The 19,938-nt window shown below is 31.2% G+C and overlaps 1 protein-coding gene across 4 annotated transcripts in view; it reads left to right on the top strand.

The window, feature by feature from the left end:
• The first annotated feature begins 499 nt into the window (after positions 1-499).
• LOC127725788 (X-linked retinitis pigmentosa GTPase regulator-like) overlaps positions 500-19,938 on the top strand; it is a 32,530-nt gene continuing 13,091 nt past the window's right edge. The window contains exons 1-14 of one of the 4 annotated variants that reach the window (XM_052233070.1): positions 500-590; positions 2,555-2,680; positions 6,574-6,666; positions 7,132-7,194; positions 8,403-8,558; positions 9,727-9,876; positions 12,586-12,738; positions 13,767-13,919; positions 14,454-14,578; positions 14,919-15,125; positions 15,843-15,975; positions 16,796-16,914; positions 17,413-17,493; positions 19,141-19,218. In XM_052233070.1, coding sequence (XP_052089030.1) covers positions 560-590; positions 2,555-2,680; positions 6,574-6,666; positions 7,132-7,194; positions 8,403-8,558; positions 9,727-9,876; positions 12,586-12,738; positions 13,767-13,919; positions 14,454-14,578; positions 14,919-15,125; positions 15,843-15,975; positions 16,796-16,914; positions 17,413-17,493; positions 19,141-19,218 — 1,668 coding nt within the window. In that variant the 5' untranslated portion in view covers positions 500-559. The remainder of the gene's footprint in view (positions 591-2,554; positions 2,681-6,573; positions 6,667-7,131; positions 7,195-8,402; positions 8,559-9,726; positions 9,877-12,585; positions 12,739-13,766; positions 13,920-14,453; positions 14,579-14,918; positions 15,126-15,842; positions 15,976-16,795; positions 16,915-17,412; positions 17,494-19,140; positions 19,219-19,938) is intronic. The other 3 variants (XM_052233071.1, XM_052233073.1, XM_052233072.1) reach the window with 3 other exon arrangements.

Consider the following 19,938-nt stretch of genomic DNA (forward strand, 5'->3'; position numbering starts at 1 on the left):
ACCTGCAAAACATCAAACCATCATTCCCTATTATTATCATTCTTTATGTCCAATAAACAAACAGAAGATAAAGTCATGACTCACATCCATAAAACATTGAAATGAAGTTAAAGCCAAAAATGATGACACAAGAGATATAGATATGACATCTGAATCGAGTGGTAGACACTTCTGTTGAATAATCAAGATAATGTTTAAGAGTATTCATCAAACTAGCTATAATTTTTGCATGTTTGAATACAGAACTTCTCACATCTTGTTAAAAAAATTGGAAGCCCCCCCCCCTATCTGATGTATTGAAAATTTGAAAACTTCCCCTTTCCATTCCCAAATATTTTCAAATTGGTCAAATGTTGTGACTTTCAAATCACACTGTTTACAGACTTATGAGTTATTCGGTTAAATTGAAACATATATTCAACATTTAACACCATTTGAGTGCCTTCAAATAAGAAGGTACGAGTTTGCTTTTTGTGGTACGAGTTGACATAGGTACGAATTATCAATGGAGCACTATTTACAACATCCGGGTAATTGAAATGTTGTTTAGGATACAAACATGGCCGCCGAAGATGATTCCGATGTTCCAGGTAGAACTATTTGCGTTCTATTTTGTTTACATTTTGTTTACAAATGCACACTAGCATTAGTACAAAAACAATAAAATACATCGAAAAGTTCACTCCATTGATAATGGGTTCCGTCTTATTTTTCAGAATGATCATCGGTTCATGTCTCATCTTGCATGTTGCTCACCTGTTCCCTAACTTCAGCATGAAAATTTCATAATTACTTATAATTAGCCCAAATAATTATGACTCCTTGGAAGGCTATCATAACATTTTGAAATGACACAAGAATTGCAGGGTCTGCTCTGGCTCCTAACCGTTGGAGCCAGAAACACCGCCAGCTGCTATAGTTTCTTACTTTATTTTCACAAAAAAAGATAATTTCTAACGAACTATACACATTAAAACTCACATCTGGTATATTTGGTGGGTTTTCCTAATTTCTTTGAAAATTGCATGAAAAATTCCCAAAACTGCCCAGGATCCTTTTTCCCAAAATACTCAGAAAAACCCCTACCATAGGGTTGAATATATGAAAAGACATGTGTCCTTTTATTTTCTTTGTCAGTATTCCATTAGTATACAAATAAAAATATAAAGATAAAGATTAAAACAAAACAGCTGTTTTTCTTCAAAAGATACATATATCATGTACATGTATTGTATGTTTTTATTTTATTGTGTATATCTGAAAACAGGGACTAATGGGACTTGTATAATGACTCTATTAATTGATCAATGTTCCTGTCCTGATAATGAGTTATGGTCTGTATATGTTACAGAATAGATAAAATGTTTTAAAATTAAAAATAAAGAAGAGAAAAAATGGGCAATTAATGAAGAAGTGCAAATAGTTGGTGCTTGAATATGCAGAATTACTGAATAGAGAAAATTTGTATAAAAAATAAAGAATACAGAAAATGATGACCTAAACCCCTTCCCCAACCCACTACCAAGACCCTCTTAAGTTTGCCAATAACTCAAAAGTTATGACAGAAGTGTTGGATAATCGGTTTAAATTACCATTCTTTTAAAGAGTACATGTTATATACAGATAATTATTGAAACTACATATATTTTGAGTGTTAAAATCTATTCAGTTGACATGTTTGAATACACCTTATCGCTATTCCCGCTTGACCCGAGAATCTGTCCCGCTCGAACTTTTGACGTCATACAACAATCACTTTTCCATTGTGGCGTCAGACATTTTCTATTATGACGTCAAAATTTTACGGGAACTTGTGTGATGTGCAGTAATGGCGGACAAATAGCGATAAGGTGTATATTACATGGTCATCAAAATAAACCAGTCTTAATTATGCTAACCATATCTCCTTTAATGAAGGAATGAAATACTTTAGTTGAAAAGTTGTCGCTGTCAATAAGGGATAACTGTTTTAAAGGCTGTTTTACTGGTGATGGGAGCCAACAAAGTGGACATTTGTTACTGTCAAATCCCTAAATGAAGGTGACAACTCGTCAACTACAAAGATGTTCATGTACAGTACTGTTATATCTATTCTAATACATAACAAATGAAATAATTCTTTTGAGCTTAAAAAAAAAACGTAAATTTAAAATAAAATACTACAAAAATTCATGATGTTTTTGGTGCATAAACATCATGGCAAAACATGACATCATGCAAATGAAACTTTCAAAATTGTTACATGTACATGTGCTTAAACTATTCAAATTTGGATAATAGTTGGTGCTGTTTTATTTTCAATTATAGTGTATGAATCGATCATTGTGTTTCCAACAATTCAATATTGCAACTAACTCCTTAGATATGACACTTGACTGTAAATTTTAGCCAAAGAAAAAAATTGTTAAATAAAGATTGCATAAGACTTGTATTCAGACTACACTATAATGCATATAATGAGTCGTGCTGAGTCAGATAGGACCTGTTATTGTTGATGTCTACAACAACAAAAATGTTTGTTGATAATTAACACTCACCTTGCTTTATATTGCAGAAACAGGGGGCGTGTTTACCTTTGGAAAGAGCAAGTTTGCAGACAATTTACCAAGCAAATTTTGGGTAAAAAATGATAAAGTATTACACGTTGCTTGTGGTGACGAGCATACAGCTATAGTTAATGGTTAGTATATATATATATTAAGGATACTTTTAAACTTTTATGTGGTCATTTAAAGAAAGTTCTGAAAGACAGGACCGCTTTTTATACGACCGCAAAAATTGAAAATTTTTTGGTCGTATATTGGTATGACGTTGGCGTCGTCGTCGTCGTCGTCGTCGTCCGGCGTCGTCCGAAGACACATTGGTTTTCGCACTCTAACTTTAGTTTAAGTGAATGGATCTCCATGAAATTTTACCATAAGGTTCAATACCATGAAAGGAAGGTTGGGATTGATTTTGGGGGTTATGGTACCAACAGTTAAGGAATTAGGGGCCAAAAAGGGGCCAACAATAAGCATTTTTGTAACTTCCAGACAATAACTTGTGTGTAAGTGTATGGATCTCTCTGACATTGTACCACAAGGTTCCATATCACAAAGGGAAGGCTGTAATTGATTTTGGGGGTAATTGCCTCAAAATGTTAGGAATTAGGGGCCAAAAAAGGGGCAAAAAACAAGCATTTTTCTAGTTTCATGACAATAACTTGTGTGTAAGTGTTTGGATATTTCTGAAATTGTACTACAAGGTTCCATATCACAAAGGGAAAGCTGGAATTGAGTTTGGGGGTAATTGCCCGAAACGTTTAGGAATTGGGGGCCAAAAATAAGCATTTTTCTAGTTTCCAGGCAATAACTTGTGTTCAAGTGTATGGATCTCTCTGAAATTGTACTGCAAGGTACCATACCACAAAGGGAAGGCTGAGATTGAGTTTGGGGGTGATGAATCATAAGGGGGTTCAAAAAATTTTGGGGGGGGATTTTTTTTTTTCTTTTTTTCCTTTTTTTTTTCTTTTAAAATTTTCCATTTTAAGTTGGTTATTTCTGATTTATATTTAAAAGCAAATAATAATGATATGGTAGGAGATACACACCAAACAGGATGTGTAAATTATTATATAATAAGTATTGTGCAATAGCAAGAAATTTTCAATTGCACAGTATTGCACAATAGCAAGAAATCTTCAATTGCACAGTATTGCGCAATAGCAAGAAATCTTCAATTGCACAGTATTGCGCAATAGCAAGAAATATCCAATAGCACAATATTGCGCAATAGCAAGAAATTGTCAATTGTACAGTATTGCGCAATAGCAAGAAATAATCAATTGCACAGTATTGTGCAAAAGAAGATACTTCGTATAAATTGCTTATTTCTTGATCAATTTCAATGGGGTTTTATTCTTGAATTGGGGTTCTTTAATATGCTGAATCTAACCGTGTATTAAGTTTTTGGATTTTGGGCCCCGTTTTTAAATTGGTCCACATTGAGGTCCAAAGGGTCCAAAATTTAACTTTGTTTGATTTCATCAAAAATTGAATTATTGGGGTTCTTTGATATGCCAAATCTAACCGTGTATTTAGATTCTTAATTTTTGGTTCTGTTTTCAAATTGGTCTACATAAAGGTCCAAAGGGTCCAAAATTAAACTTAGTTTGATTTCAACAAAAATTGAATATATGGGGTTCTTTGATATGCTGAATCTAACCATGTATTTAGATTTTTGATTATGGGCCCAGTTTTCAAGTTGGTCCAAATCGGGGTCCAAAATTAAACTTTGTTTGATTTCAACAAAAATTGAATATATGGGGTTCTTTGATATGCTGAATCTAACCATGTATTTAGATTTTTGATTGTTGGGCCCCGTTATCAACTTTGTCCACATTGAGATCAAAAGGGTCCAAAATTAAACTTTGTTTGATTTCATCAAAAATTGAATATATGGGGTTCTTTGATATGCTGAATCTAACCATGTATTTAGATTTTTGATTATGGGCCCAGTTTTCAAGTTGGTCCAAATAGGGGTCCAAAATTAAACTTTGTTTGATTTCAACAAAAATTGAATATATGGGGTTCTTTGATATGCTGAATCTAACCATGTATGTAGATTTTTAATTATGGGCCCAGTTTTCAAGTTGGTCCAAATCGGGGTCCAAAATTAAACTTTGTTTGATTTCAACAAAAATTGAATATATGGGGTTCTGTAATATGCTGAATCTAACCGTGTATTAAGTTTTTGGATTTTGGGCCCCGTTTTTAAATTGGTCCACATTGAAGTCCAAAGGGTCCAAAATTTAACTTTGTTTGATTTCATCAAAAATTGAATTATTGGGGTTCTTTGATATGCCGAATCTAACCGTGTATTTAGATTCTTAATTTTTGGTTCCGTTTTCAAATTGGTCTACATAAAGGTCCAAAGGGTCCAAAATTAAACTTAGTTTGATTTTAACAAAAATTGAATTTTTAGGGTTCTTTGATATGCTGAATCTAAACATGTATTTAGATTTTTGATTATGGGCCCAGTTTTCAAGTTGGTCCAAATCGGGGTCCAAAATTAAACTTTGTTTGATTTCAACAAAAATTGAATATATGGGGTTCTTTGATATGCTAAATCTAACCATGTATTTAGATTTTTGATTTTTGGGCCCTGTTATCATTTTTGTCCACATTGAGATCAAAAGGGTCCAAAATTAAACTTTGTTTGATTTCATCAAAAATTGAATTCTTAGGGTTCTTTGATATGCTGAATCTAACCATGTATTTAGATTTTGGATATTGGACCATAATAGGTGAATGTCCAATTTAAAATTTTTAAGTTCTTAGACCACATTCATTCTGTGTCAGAAACCTATGCTGTGTCAAATATTTAATCACAATCCAAATTCAGAGCTGTATCAAGCTTGAATGTTGTGTCCATACTTGCCCCAACTGTTCAGGGTTCTACCTCTGCGGTCGTATCAAGCTGCGCCCTGCGGAGCATTTTATTAAAATCATTTATGCAAAAAAAACTCAAGTAATTCAGTGTTAAACAAATTTGCATACATTGTATAGCAGAAGCTTTAAGTGCATATGAAAGGTTTACAAATATGTTTTTCCTTCACATAATCATGATGATTGCCTTTTGTGATAAGATACCACAGACCAAACTATACCTATCCAGGCTTTATCTACCAAGTCCTGCCATTTGTGATAAGATATCACAGACCAAACTATGCCTATCTAGGCTTTATTTAGCAAGTCCATAGTCATATAACTCATCAATATTTACCTGGTTAATCAAAAACCTTAAGAAAGTTATTTTCCATAAAAAAATAACTAGTTCAACCCTTTAAAGTGATCATTTCATTTATTTTAGTTTAATTTCTTATACAGATTAAATATATGATAAACATGCTAAATAAAATAAGACATTTTATGAATAAGCATGCAGGATACATACACAAATGTACAAGTAAAAGTACTGGAATGGTGGCAATGAGTAGAAATGATTTTATGATAAAATTGGTTAACTCATTTCTGTCACATATGCTAATTATTATATTACTAAGTAATTTTTCCATACAGGTACAGTAACTGTATTATATACTATACTTATTGATCTTAGGCAGCATGATGAGAAAATATAGATTACCATGTAAAAAATTCATAGGTTTTTCAAAATAAACTTTCCATTACACCAATATGCTTCAAATTAACTAAGATTTTTTGGGAGATGTAGATTACTGTGACTCAATATACAAATCATGTATCTGTATATAATTTGACACTGCAGGTTAAAAATAGAGAATAAAATTCAGTAGTTTTGTAATGTTACAGTAAGTCATTTTAAATTATTTATACCAGATAGGAAACATCTACATATAGAGTAAACATGACTTGTTAAGTATAATTACCTGTACCGACATCAATGTATATACATTGTATATATTTAAGATGAATACTGACAACTAAAGTCTGAAATCCTCTTTTACCAGGAAGAAAATGAACTGACTTTTTATTGCCATGCCATTTTTTTACAGAACATACAATACAGTTTATTTATAATAGTTATAAGAGATAATTGTTTCTTTGTTTGCAGAAACAGGAAGAGTTTTTACCTTTGGTGCTAATGACTGGGGACAGTTAGGGCTAGATCATACAAAGCCTGCATACAAACCAACTTGTGTTAAAAGTAAGTCAGTCAGCTAGTTGAATTTAGAACTATATTGTGTTCTTCTCAGTAGTTTCAAATTGAAATAGCACAGTTTCCATAGAATTACAGCTCTACATCTATATTTATTCAGATATTATCATGGGGCTGTATTTGTTCAACCTCTAGATTTTTTGTGGTTGTAATATGTAGTTGTATTTTGGCCAGCTGTTGATTCATTATTTAATGCATTAGTTAAAACTACACTTTTGGTATTGTTTTGGGGTTAATAAGTGCATTTATTTTTCGTGAAGTGTTGTTCATTTTATTATATGATACAGTGATTTGAATTCAAAAGATCAGCTATTTTATTAATAGTCAATGTCTGTCACCCCTTAAAACCTGCTTTTTTAAACCTGTGTATTATAGAAGTTTGCTTTATTTACTTCTGTCACCTAGCTGTAGAGAATGATTGTAATTTTTGTACTCTTTTCCTGTATTTTACAGAATTGAAACAAGAAAAAAGTTATTTAGTGGCATGTGGTAGAGTCCATACAATAGTAGCTACAGGTAATTATGACAGGAACATTTTCATGATTTTAGCACAATCACACCAGGAATTTTTGATAAGAATGGGATATTGTCATTTTAGACAATTTTGTCACAGTAAGGCAAAAATGAATTGAAAATGTAAAATGTCTACACGAATATGATGGCCAGACTTTTGTTCAGTGTACTGAAATTTTAAGATTTCATATACATAGAAAAAAAAGGATTTATGTTTGATTTTATGCTCCCCAAAAAGTTATTGAAGCGTAATGTCTGTGTCAGCATCTGTCCATCAAAAACTATATGTCATCAGATGCTTAGGAGTAGGACTTGCCTTTTGCTACATTACTATGTACCATGAAATGCTGGTGAAATCCAATTGCATCATTACTGTTTTGGAGTAATTCACCTTGAAATGTCTCAAAATGGTAAGAACTATTTTAAGATTGAAACTATAGTTTCTTATGAGTAGGTTCATATATGAAACTATAGTTTCTCATGAGTAGGTTCATACAAGTATGCAGCATTACTATCTACCCTGAATTGCATTTGAAGTTTAATTTTCACTTTTGCCTCTATTTATACAGTCCTTGGTATATACCTGGCTAGAAAAACGTTCAACCCCTGGTTTTTATCTATGCATATAATAGGTCAACAATAGTTGCTAGTTGGGTAGTTGTGATGAACATATGCCTCTGAAATATGTCATATGGCCTTGACCTCATTTCAAGTGTTCATTAAAGACTTTAGATTTAACAAGTAGCTCAGAAGTTTACCTGAAAAGTGGAAAATATTTGTATGTGAATTAACTACATGTACCTATACATGAACATTTGCTAATGACAGATTCATTTGACCTGTGAGCTGACAAGAGCATTTAGCCATATTTATTGTGTCAACTGTTGTTTTATTCCTTCAGAGTGGCAAAAGAAGTAGAGAACAGGAAAGAATGAACTGCATTGATGCCATACAAAGACCCATAAAACATGAATGAATAGATAAAACTGAAAATAGAACCATAGTGGTATATATCTGATATGTTTAAAGTACAAAATTCAGGAAATGTTTGCATTTCAGACAAAGACAAAATAAAGAGAAAGCAAATGTTCTACTCATATTAGGTTTTTGGTTGATTAGGAATCGTCAGATGAATATATCAGACAATGTATTGATCATATTTTATAATAATCAGGATTTACAATTGAATTTGAATTTTTGTCTTTTTTCAGAATCTGGTAAACTTTATTCCTTTGGTGCTAATTCAGAAGGCCAGCTTGGTATAGAAGATTGTTCTAGTAGTAATGAACCTAGAGAAATAACAGGAATATCTACACATAAATATAAACAGTTGTCAGCAGGGGCAGATCACTCTGCAGCATTGACAGGTAAAACAATATGATGTAGATTGGTTGATATCTTAAACTGTTAAATATATCATGATTTTTGTTGTTAATATAATTTAAAGCAGGTTGGAGTCAGTGTCAATTAGACAGTAAGCCAACAACACAAAATAGGTCTATTTTGCAATACATTTTTGTTATGTTCCAGTAAGGCTATACATTATTCTGGCAGACTCTAAAGCTTTATACATTCTATACAATTTGAAGGCTGTAAATTGAAACTTGAGGAGAAGTTGATTACATAAAATAAAAACACTCTATATAAAATGTTGTTGAAAATTTACTTCCTTTCACTATTTGAAAAATTTGCAAAGTTTTGAAAGTTTGAAGGCTTTTGGTTGAACACAGTAAGAGAAGCTGATAACTAAAAGCAGGTACCCCTTTTTTATTATTTATGTGCAGTGCTCAAGGTAATAAAAATAGGCAAGACAGCAGCAGATCTCATATGTTACTTCCCACAATAATAAAAATAGACAAGACATCAGCAGATCTCAAATGTTACATCCCAACGTAATAAAAATAGACAAGACAACAGCAGATCTCAAATGTGACATCCCACTGTAATAAAAATAGACAAGACAGCAGTAGATCTCCTATGTTGCTTCCCACAGTAATAAAAATAGGCAAGACATCAGCAGATCTCAAATGTTACATTCCACCGTAATGAAAATAGGCAAGACATCAGCAGATCTTAAATGTTACATCCCATCATAATAAAAATAGGCAAGACATCAGCAGATCTCAAATGTTACATTCCACTGTAATGAAAATAGGCAAGACAGCAGCAGATCTCAAATGTTACCTCCCACAGTAATAAAAATAGACAAGATACAGCAGCAGAAATCATACTGTACTTCCCATTGTGATAAAAATAAGCATGACACTTCTGTTTTAAGCTGCAAACCCATATAAATGAGTAAAGATATAAAGGTTTTTGGGATAAATTTTCAAAGAAGCTGCCACAGAAAAAAAATTGATAATATTAGTCCATCTGTCTACATCATCAAATTTTAAGACTGTATAGTATTATGGCAATGAAAGTGTTAACACTTTGAACTTGGATATTCTTTCTGTAAAATGTTATCTAATTTTTGTAAATTTAGCTTTTAATATATCCTGAAAACAATAGAATAGCTCAATGATTTTTTTACAGAGGATGGTGAAGTGTATGTTTGGGGAGGTGGAAGTGAAGGACAACTTGGTCTTGGGGATGAAACAGAATGTCCACAGCCACAACTGTTAGATATAGAAGGCAAAGTCACATGTCTATCGTGTGGTTATTACCATACAGCTGTAGTGACAGGTAAGAATAAAGTCACATGTCTGTCATATGGTTATTACCATAAAGCTGTTCAGGCCATAATCTTGCCGGCGAAATGACGATTTAAGTCGCCAAAGAATTTTGAAAATCGCTAAATCTCGCCGGCCGACTGACTTCATAGCGAAGTCAAATCGCTATCAAAATCGGTAAAAGGGAGACAACTTGTGATTGACAAGTCTCACAGGTAAAAAAATGGCGGCTGACAAGGAAAATCGAGATTTTCAAAACGACCCAGGACTAATACTATAAACGATCAAATTAGATAAATACAACGGCGACTTTGAACATCCTCGGATATAACTTTCAAAACTGTTCAAACGGAATACTGACCGCCTGTTTAAGTTATCGTTTTACGATGATTTTAATCTGAGGATGTTGCGTAATCACTCAGCTGATTTGTTTTATTTTTATTACCTACACGAGTCGATCAATTTTACTTTACGGTAGGTAAAGGGTGGAAACTAAAGGTAGATTTATTATATTCATTGAATAAAAATTGAAATATAAAAGGTAGAAAGACAGCTGATGGATAATGTGATTGCAAACGTACGACACTCGACCAGATAGTAATCAGCAGTGGATTTTTTCTCATGACCACTTCGTTGATATGGATGATATTTTTTAAAAAATGATAGAAATTAGCTCTTTAACGGATAATTATTTTGCGATTGAAAGATATTTTTATTTATAGACTTACAATCTTTAACAATAATCTTAATTTTCAACTAACATAAATGTGCTGGACATTCAATAATGTTTTACAAAATAATGACAAGTTAAATTCCCAGTCATGTGAAATTCATCAGGTAAACTGGGAGTCATATTTTTCTGGAGTTTTAAAAATAAATTGAGGCAGATGCACATGAATTTAATGCATCATAATCTTGATAATATTACTAGGCTACTCCTTCATGTCCCAATCAACAAATTTTATTTAGAACACATTATGGTATCAATAAATAAATAACAACTATATATTGTCTAAACCTTTTTATTAAGAACTTTCTATATATATATATACATTGTGTACAATAACATATGAAAAAACTGCAAGTATATCTTTATTGAATATAACTTGAACAATTTCCTTAGTGATACATGTGATAAGCATGAAAACACGATGCAACCGAAACGGTAATGGAATCTCACTTCTCCAAGAAGTTGACCACTTCTCCCTTCTCTCTCATGGAAGGAGAAGTCACTTCTCCCTCTTCAAAATCCTAGATTAGGCCCTGCTGTTGTGATAGATTTTAAGAAAAAAGTCTCATGTCTGTCTTGTGGTTATTACCATACAGCTGTAGTGACTAGTAAGAATATAGTCACATGTCTGTCATTTGGTTATAACCATACAGTTGTAGTGATCCAATAGGCTTGCAACCCCTTTGAAGGAATTTTTATTTTTTAAATATGTTATTATCTTGTTACACAGGCTAAACTAGATACATGTATTTTGCTTTTTAGTCCCCTACCGACGAAGTTGAAGGGGACTTTAGGTTTGCACTCTGTCCGTCTGTCTGTCCGTCCGTCTGTCCATCCGTCAGTCCGGCAACTCAGCTTTCCACATTTTTTTTCTTCGTTCTTGAAGATATTGATCAGATTTGATATTTGGTATATAGTTTTATCATGACAGGATATAGATCAAGTTCGAATTTTGTTCCGGTCTGATGATTTAGTCCAGAGTTATGGTCCATGAAAAAACTCCATAACTAATGTTAGAGTACTATGTTAAACCATATAATCTGTACAAAGGGAGATAACTCATTTTTTAAAAGACATTCTTTGGAAAATTGTTTGAGGAATTTTGTGGCAGGTTTATATGTTATTTTGTATAAACTAATTTTCTGAATGCTACATGTATATATATATATATTTTTTTTTATTAAGTGAAATCCTTTAATTAGATAATAATCTATTTTTATTAAGGTATATATTTCATTACATTACATTGTGTAGATAAAAGTTGTTGACATTTTATAGGTAAGTTACAAATCTATATTAGTTTGTGACAAATGAAAGAAAAAATATTTTGAACTATTAATTATATTTGATTGTAATTTGAAAATAGATATACATTTTATTACATCATATCTAATGTTAGAGTGTTATAGGTTTTTCACACTTTTTTTCATCATGCTTGAAGATATTGATTGATAATTGGTAAATAGTTTTATCATGACAAGTTACAGATCAAGTTCAAATTTTTGTTTCGGTCTGATAATTTTGTGCAGAGTTATGGTCCTTGGACTTGAAAAAATTCACTCATATATTCAGTTTTCCACACTGTTTTTAGTCATGCTTGAAGATATTGACTTGATATTTTCTTTTTGTTTACATCATGACAAGTTATAGAACAAGTTAGCATTTTGTTCCAGTATAATGAATTTTTACCCGGTAGGGGACTATGTATTGCCATGCAATACTCTCAGAATGCTTGTTGCTTTACATCTTTTGTTTACAAAGGATAGTTAAATTTTAGTTTCTCTTATTTTAAACTTTTTTTAATTGTGAAAGCTATCCATGTATGGGCATTCTGTTATAAATAGTTTGTATTTGATTCGTTTAGAGTAAACTTGTGTGTTTTCCTTTAGTTAAAAATGACCATGCCAACATGAATTGAAAATATGCTTAAGTTTTTACTATGGAACATTTGATTTGAATGAGCATTTACAGCTATCTTTTTTTTAATTCCAGAATCCGGTGAATTGTACACATTTGGTGAGAGTGATGGAGGCAAGTTAGGACTAGGGGATGGAGATATCAAAGCATTTGTACCTACAAAAGTGGAACTTCCAGAGAAAGCCAAACAAGTATCTTGTGGGAATACTCATACAGTTGTTTTATTAGGTAAAATTAGTTTTAGTTCTTGCTAGATTGAACAAACCATTTTACATTTACAAAAAAAACAATTTTTTAAGTTTTCCATTTCCTGTGTCAGTACTTTTGTACATCCATATTTGGGTAATTAATGACAAATGTAAAAATCACTACCAAAACATAATCGTGTAGACATTTTACATTTTTAATTCATTTTTGTTTTACTGGGACAAAGTTTTCTAAAATGACAATGTCCAAGTTTCTTTCTTAGTACAAATTTTGGTGAACTTATGCCTTATTGTATGATTTACAAATTATCATTAAAGTATGATGTAAAAGATATTCCTTAGACCTCCACAAGGTCTGTCACATTTAAGACAGTTACCTATAGTTAGGCCACAATTTCTATTTTTAAAAAAGTTATGAATTGTATTGACCTATTGTCATCAAAGTAAACCAAACTTACTGGTTATGGTCTATTCTGTGCTAATTTATGGATTGACTTTATTTTTGAAAAAATTACAAAATTTAACACTTGAGACTTTTTGGAAATGTTTATGACAAGTTTATTGTCAATACTGAAACACTGGGTAAATGGTAAACATGGGGGCTATCAGTCTTCACATAGTCATATCAACCCAAAAAAATAGATTAAATTAAAGTAATATGTGCCATTTTGATGTGTTAAAATCACATTTAATTTAAGAATATGGATTATCAACTTCTGGTTAAAAAAAATTAAGAAAAAATGGGCATTAAGTGTTATACTTGTTCGTATGTACGTAGGTTCGTACGTCCGTCCCAAAATTAGTTTCTGTTTTCTAACTTTAGTTTTCCTCAACCAAATGTTATGAAACATATAAACAATGCTTATTACCACAAAACACAGATTGAGTTCGAATTTTGGTTGCGTCACTTTTACTGTTCTTGAGTTATGTCCCTTTATAATGTTATATGCAAGCCAGGGCATCATCTGTGTCCCATGGACACATTCTCCATTTATATACAAGATAAGTATATGTGGAAAGTTAAAAACTAAAGTATTGTCATTTTTTCAGAATCTGGTAAAGCTTATTCCTTTGGTGATGGTAACAATGGTCAGTTGGGACATGGAACAAGAACTCTGGAAACACCATCACCAAAACAAATATTTTGTAAACAGAAAATCAAACAAGTCTCATGTGGAGACAGTCATACAGCACTTATATCAGGTAATCTTCACTGTATTTCTTATTTTTGGGGGAATTTCTATTTTCAAACTTTGTAAGGCAAGAATTGTTCACATATTGTATAGAGGAAGTTAGTTCAAGGAAATTTTACTTCGGTATATTTTTCAAAACATTTTTAGAATTTCAAATGTCATAGTAAATTATAGGAGATAAGTAATAGGATCAGTACTAAAATAAATAAGAAGAAAGTGTTGAGTATTAAGAAAAAATAAGATTATTTTTGTGGCTGTCCCTTGTCAGCAATATTGGCAAGGATTGTCTTGTTTTGTGAATTTGTGTTATTAAGTTTGTTTTCAAATTTTCTTTTTTTTTCAATTCATATTTACAATAGTCAAAACTGAAGAACTGAAACAATAGCAATCTATGTCACATAAAAACTGGGATTAAACAAAAATAAATTTGAGTTTGAAATAAAGAAATAAAGATATATTCATATTGATTTATTTCACCAAACAAAAAAATCTTATGCAAAATATTCTACAAATCCATTTGCATTTTGAATATCTTTTTTTTCAGAAAAAGACCAGTTGTTCACCTTTGGAGATGGAAGACATGGTAAACTAGGTCAAGGTCAAGAAAGCTACTGCAATATCTATGTTCCTACGCTAATTGAAAGATTTAAAAACTTTCATGTTACTCAGGTACATACTTTGCTTATACATTAAGATTTATTCATCAGTGCAGATTCTTTAATATTTGCTAATATTATGAATTTTATTAGACATTTTTTTAAATTTATTTTTTTGACAACACTTATTAACTGATATAAAAAAATCCACTGCATTTCTTTGTATTGATATTAAAAGTTATTTATAAGTGTAGTTAATAAATTGATGTTAAACTTCTTTTTTGTTTATTCCATTGTGAGTTAATAGGCTATGTTCATTTCTAAAATTTCTATAACTACAATCCTATTTTTTTTATTTGGTTTATAATGTACATGAAACAAAGAAATTTTGAAACTACAATGTTTAATTTCAGGTATCGTGTGGAGGTTGCCATATGTTGGCAGTAGGCCATAAGAGGTTACAAACAGAGGTTGAGGAAAGTTCTGAAGAGGAGACTGAGGAATCTCCAGAAATTGTCAACAAGAATCTACTAAACGCATCTCTGAAAGCTGATGGGTCGTTAGATCTCAATAATAGCTTTACAGCAAGAGAAAAACGTAGACAAAACACATTAAGTAAAGTAAGTAATGTTATGTAAGGTAGAAGTCATAAATAAAGCTCAGTGAATAATACTGGGGCAATTCTTGGATAAAAAATTTTCAGATGGTGGTCATGAATATCCTTATTTCTCAAAAAATCCAAAAGCTCTCTGTACATTTTACTCTAGATTCTAAATGAAATGAGCAGCGCTATTTGTCCACCATAACTGGGCATCACGGATATTCCTGTTAAATTTTCTCAATACTAGTGAAAATATCTGACACCAAAAAAAATCATGGATATTCCTGTTAAATTTGTAGCCACTAGAGAAGACACCAAAATGCATAAGTGATTGTTATATGACATCTATAGTCTATAGTGTATAGTTCATGTGTTGTTAAATCTGTGATCAAGTTCCACAGATTTCTTGTATATCTTATAGTTATATTCTTTTAATATAACCAAGTAGAGAATTTTAAATTTATTGAAGAATTTAGAATACTAAAAGGAAATGCTACTCTGGTGATACGACAACCTGAGTGTTGCCAGGCTAGTGATACAGTAGATGAACTACTTAGATCACTCGTTTCAGCTGAAGAAGGAGGTTAAACTATAATCATAAACTTTGTTATATAATAAAGTAAATATTGGTAAAAATCAAAATGCCAAAACACTAGGAACTGTTATGATTCTACCACATGTGAAAACTTGTATAAAGAAAATATCATAATGACATGTATGTCAATTATCATTTCAGAGTCCATCTATAATCAAGAGGCAGTTGCCAGAATTGAATAACAACAAGCCACCACCATTAAGTGCCACATTGCCACCCAATGAAACTCCTCTTGCTAAGGAAAGAATACATGGTGTACAGAGTGAAAACAAAAGTAATTATTCTGTAAAAAAATAGGAAATCATGAAGTAATATGCTGTAAAAAAAAAAATGCTTTGTACTGTTATGTTTTTAAGTTATTTGTTGCAGTCATAGCTTTGTGTAATTAATATTTAGTATGTCTTAAACTGATTTTTTGCAAAACTAAACAGATTTCTTGTACACTTCAATAATCATTGGCAAAAGTGAATATAGAATATGATACCATATAGAAATATTCATATATCTCTTTTGAAGATACATATTCAGACAAATTTTCATAAATTAAAATAATAAATATTTTTTAAGTGTTTTCTGCTCTTTGGTCGGGTTGCTGTCTCTTTGACACATTTCCCATTTCCATTCTCAATTTTATTCCTTAAGGTTTTCTGTAATCTGAAGGTTAATGTTAATAGGTTTTCATAGATTACAACAATAATTGGAAAGCGTCTTTTGTGACAGGGACATAAGTATAAACAATAAAAACATAAACTGAAAAGAGAGCCCATTAATTATAAAATTAAGAAGATGTGGTATAATTGCCAATGAGACAACTCTCCACCAGAGACCAAATGACATAGAAGCTAACAACTATAGGTCACCGTACAGCCTTCAACAATGAGCAAAACCCATACTGCATAGTCAGCTATAAAAGGCCCTTAAATAACAAATGTACAACAATTCATATGAGAAAACCTATCTACCTGATTTATGTAAAAAAAAAAAAATGAACGAAATACAAAAAAGTTTTTGCTTATTAAGCAAGGACAAAAAAATAACATATCTACATAACAATACACTCTTAGATGGTTATTGAAATTTGTTCATGTTTACAGTACTACACAACACAGTCGACCAGCGAGATAAATCTAAACATAAAAAAGATGAGGACAGTGAGGAAGAATCCGAGGAGGACGAGGAGGAGGAAGATTCCCATGTAAATAAACATATAGAGGTACATATAACTATTGTTTTTAGTCTGATAGGACATTTTCCACTTGGGATTTTCTGTGTGGGACAGGTGAAGAATTTATATATCAAATTATTCAGACAGTGAATATTGTTTAAACTTGATTTTTTTTGGTACAAAGTAAGAGTAGGAAAGGAAAGATTTTAATCAATTAAAAATCAGAGAAACACCCTTCAAGAACTGTAGTCCTTATTTGTACAGAGGAGAAAATTGGCTTGAAGGTGATTAATTATGGTAACATATTTGAAAAAGCAGATATACATCATTTCTTTCTTGCATTACTTTGTATGCTGCTTTTGGTTGTGGGTTTTTGCAGCATATAATTATCAAAACTTTAGCAATAACATTTTTTGTATTGAGATGTATTATTATATTTACATGTGTTGTGTATTTGAACATGTTTCAAGTCGTGCTACAATTCAAAACAAATGCTAATGAACGTTCTAACTGAATATTAATTGTACACAATGCCTATATAAACAGGAAGTCAAAACAAACAGGGTTCAGTCAGTACCACGCCCAATGCCCCGCCCCTCTACACAGAAACCATTAGAAGATGTACAGGTATTACTGCATGAATTTTAATGTTTATTACAATGCATGAAGTTGTTGGGTGTCTGTTTAATATTTACGCTAATATCACATTTGTGTGTTGTTTGAATAAAAAGGTTCTTTTTTCATGGCATTATATACTTTTTTCTAAATTTTCTTTCATTTCTAACATTCTTTGCTGCAAAAAAGTTCATAGTAATCATCTTATGATGTTTAAATTATATCATTCTAATTGTTACTGGCTGTTAAAAGTCAAAGTTTTCCTACAAATATTTTGTGATAATGTGGTTTGCAATTTTAAATATTATTGTAAAAACTACCTTCAGTTACCTTCAGATGATAAATATACATGAAAAGTTTTTATATGATTTAAAAAGAAAACTAAATTGTAGAATTTTAAAACTAAATATGATCAGAAAATCCTATTAAAGTTGCTGTCCCTCTAAGTTCTTAGCTTGAATGTCTCATTGTATACAGAAATAAGTTACAGACTGAATTTATGTTAGTTCTGGTTTTAATCTAAAGGAATTAGGTCTAATCCACATCTTAATTGCTGCTGGTTAGTGTATTTGTGTAGTTCTGACAAATCTGGTATATATATCAGGTTATTTGCATGTTAAACTTGATCTCTGCATGAAGTTTGCTGTACAGTAGTCAACAGTTTTCAAATTATCACAAAACTCTTCTAAAACCCAAATTTCTTAAGTTAATCTGCATGACTCAGATGAGTTTACCTTATTCTTTACAGAGTTTTTCTTAAACATGTTAATTTCAACACTTATCATTTCTTGTAACAAATAATTGCAAGAAAATATGTATTATAGAGAAAAGTCTATACTTTGTTTGTCTTTTTATGTTTTATTGAAATCTCTACTTCTGACTTATAGTCAACATGCTTTGTAATTCTTATGCTAACTTTGCTACTCATTAATTAATACAAAACAGAAGACATTCAGTTAAAGTTTTACCAATATTAAAAGTGTTTTTTTTTCTGCTTTAAACCAATTACTTCAAACTTCTGTTTTTATTATAAAGACTTGTTTTGATTCCAACCTTTTGTTTCAGTATTAAAGCTGCAGTCTTATTTTCAATGTCTTTCTGAATATTGAAGTTTGTAAAAATTCTTCCACTCTTTTCAGTTCAGAAATATAATTTCTCAGATTTTCCAAGAAGCTATTTTAGAACGAAGGTAGTCATCGTTTTTAACATTATAGCACAGTGGTGAAAGAATAATTATTTGTTTGTTTATATAATTTCAAGAGTCCTGAAAAAAACTATAAACTGTAATAAAGTGATATGATAAGAAGTATCATCAGAATGGAAATGGATAAAAAAATCTATTTGGCAAAAACTGTTAAAATTTAAGAAGACAGGTATTGGGTAGAAATTTAATTTGACAACATAAGTTGGAAAAACCCCCAGATATTTGATAGAAATTTTAATTTGACAACAAATATGATATTTGGAGAAAATGTGTAAATAAGAAGATCCTTATGAACAGTATATGAGCAACAAGAATGTAAACAAACCTGAGTAGTGCAAAAATTATGGTCTCAAATTTTTCCACAAGCTTCTGAACAAAAAGTGAGAATTTGGAAAAATATATATTTGTTGCTGTTAATTAACCAAACATATGACAAATTATTACTTTGAAAATAGAAAAAAGAAGACAAGAAGGAAAAAGAAGATGAATCAGATGAAGAGTCATCAGAAGAAGAAGATAAACCAACTCCCACAGTACGTATTCCTATGTTTTGTTTATAATCAAGGGTCAATTTCCTACAATAATTCAAGTTGTGCAAAATCAAAAACCATTTTATATTGACTAGTTTTTATATGCCCGTTTACGGGACGTATTATGGTATACCGTTGTCCGTCTGTCCGTCTGTCTGTCTGTCCGTCCGTCGTCAACATGTCGGACATTAACTCAAAAACGATTTTACCAATTTGCATAGAACTTTGGTGAATTGTTTATATCTATTGATGTGAGCTCCCTTTCATTTTTTATAAATTTTAGATTTTACGTTTCCGAGTTATGGGGTTTTATTCATTAAAAAAAAGGGGGATTTTCCAGTTTTCGGACAATAACTCAAGAATGCTTTCACCAACTTGCAAGAAATTGTGGTGAATTGTTTATATCTATTGACATGAGCTCCCTGTCAATTTTTATAAATTTTAGATTTTATGTTTCCCAGTTATGGGGTTTTATTCATTAAAAAAAGGGGGATTTTCCAGTTTTCCGACAATAACTCAAGAATGCTTTCACCAACTTGCAAGAAATTGTGGTGAATTGTTTATATCTATTGACATGAGCTCCCTTCTAGTTTTTATATATTTTAGATTTGACGTTTCCGAGTTACAGGGTTTTATTCATAAAAAAAGGGGGATATTCCAGTTTTCTGACAAAAAATCAAAAATGCTTTCAGCAGTTCTTTATATATCTATTGATGTAAGCTC

This window comes from Mytilus californianus, unplaced genomic scaffold, assembly GCF_021869535.1.
Source record: "Mytilus californianus isolate M0D057914Y unplaced genomic scaffold, xbMytCali1.0.p SCAF_15, whole genome shotgun sequence".
NCBI classification, from domain to species: domain Eukaryota; kingdom Metazoa; phylum Mollusca; class Bivalvia; order Mytilida; family Mytilidae; genus Mytilus; species Mytilus californianus.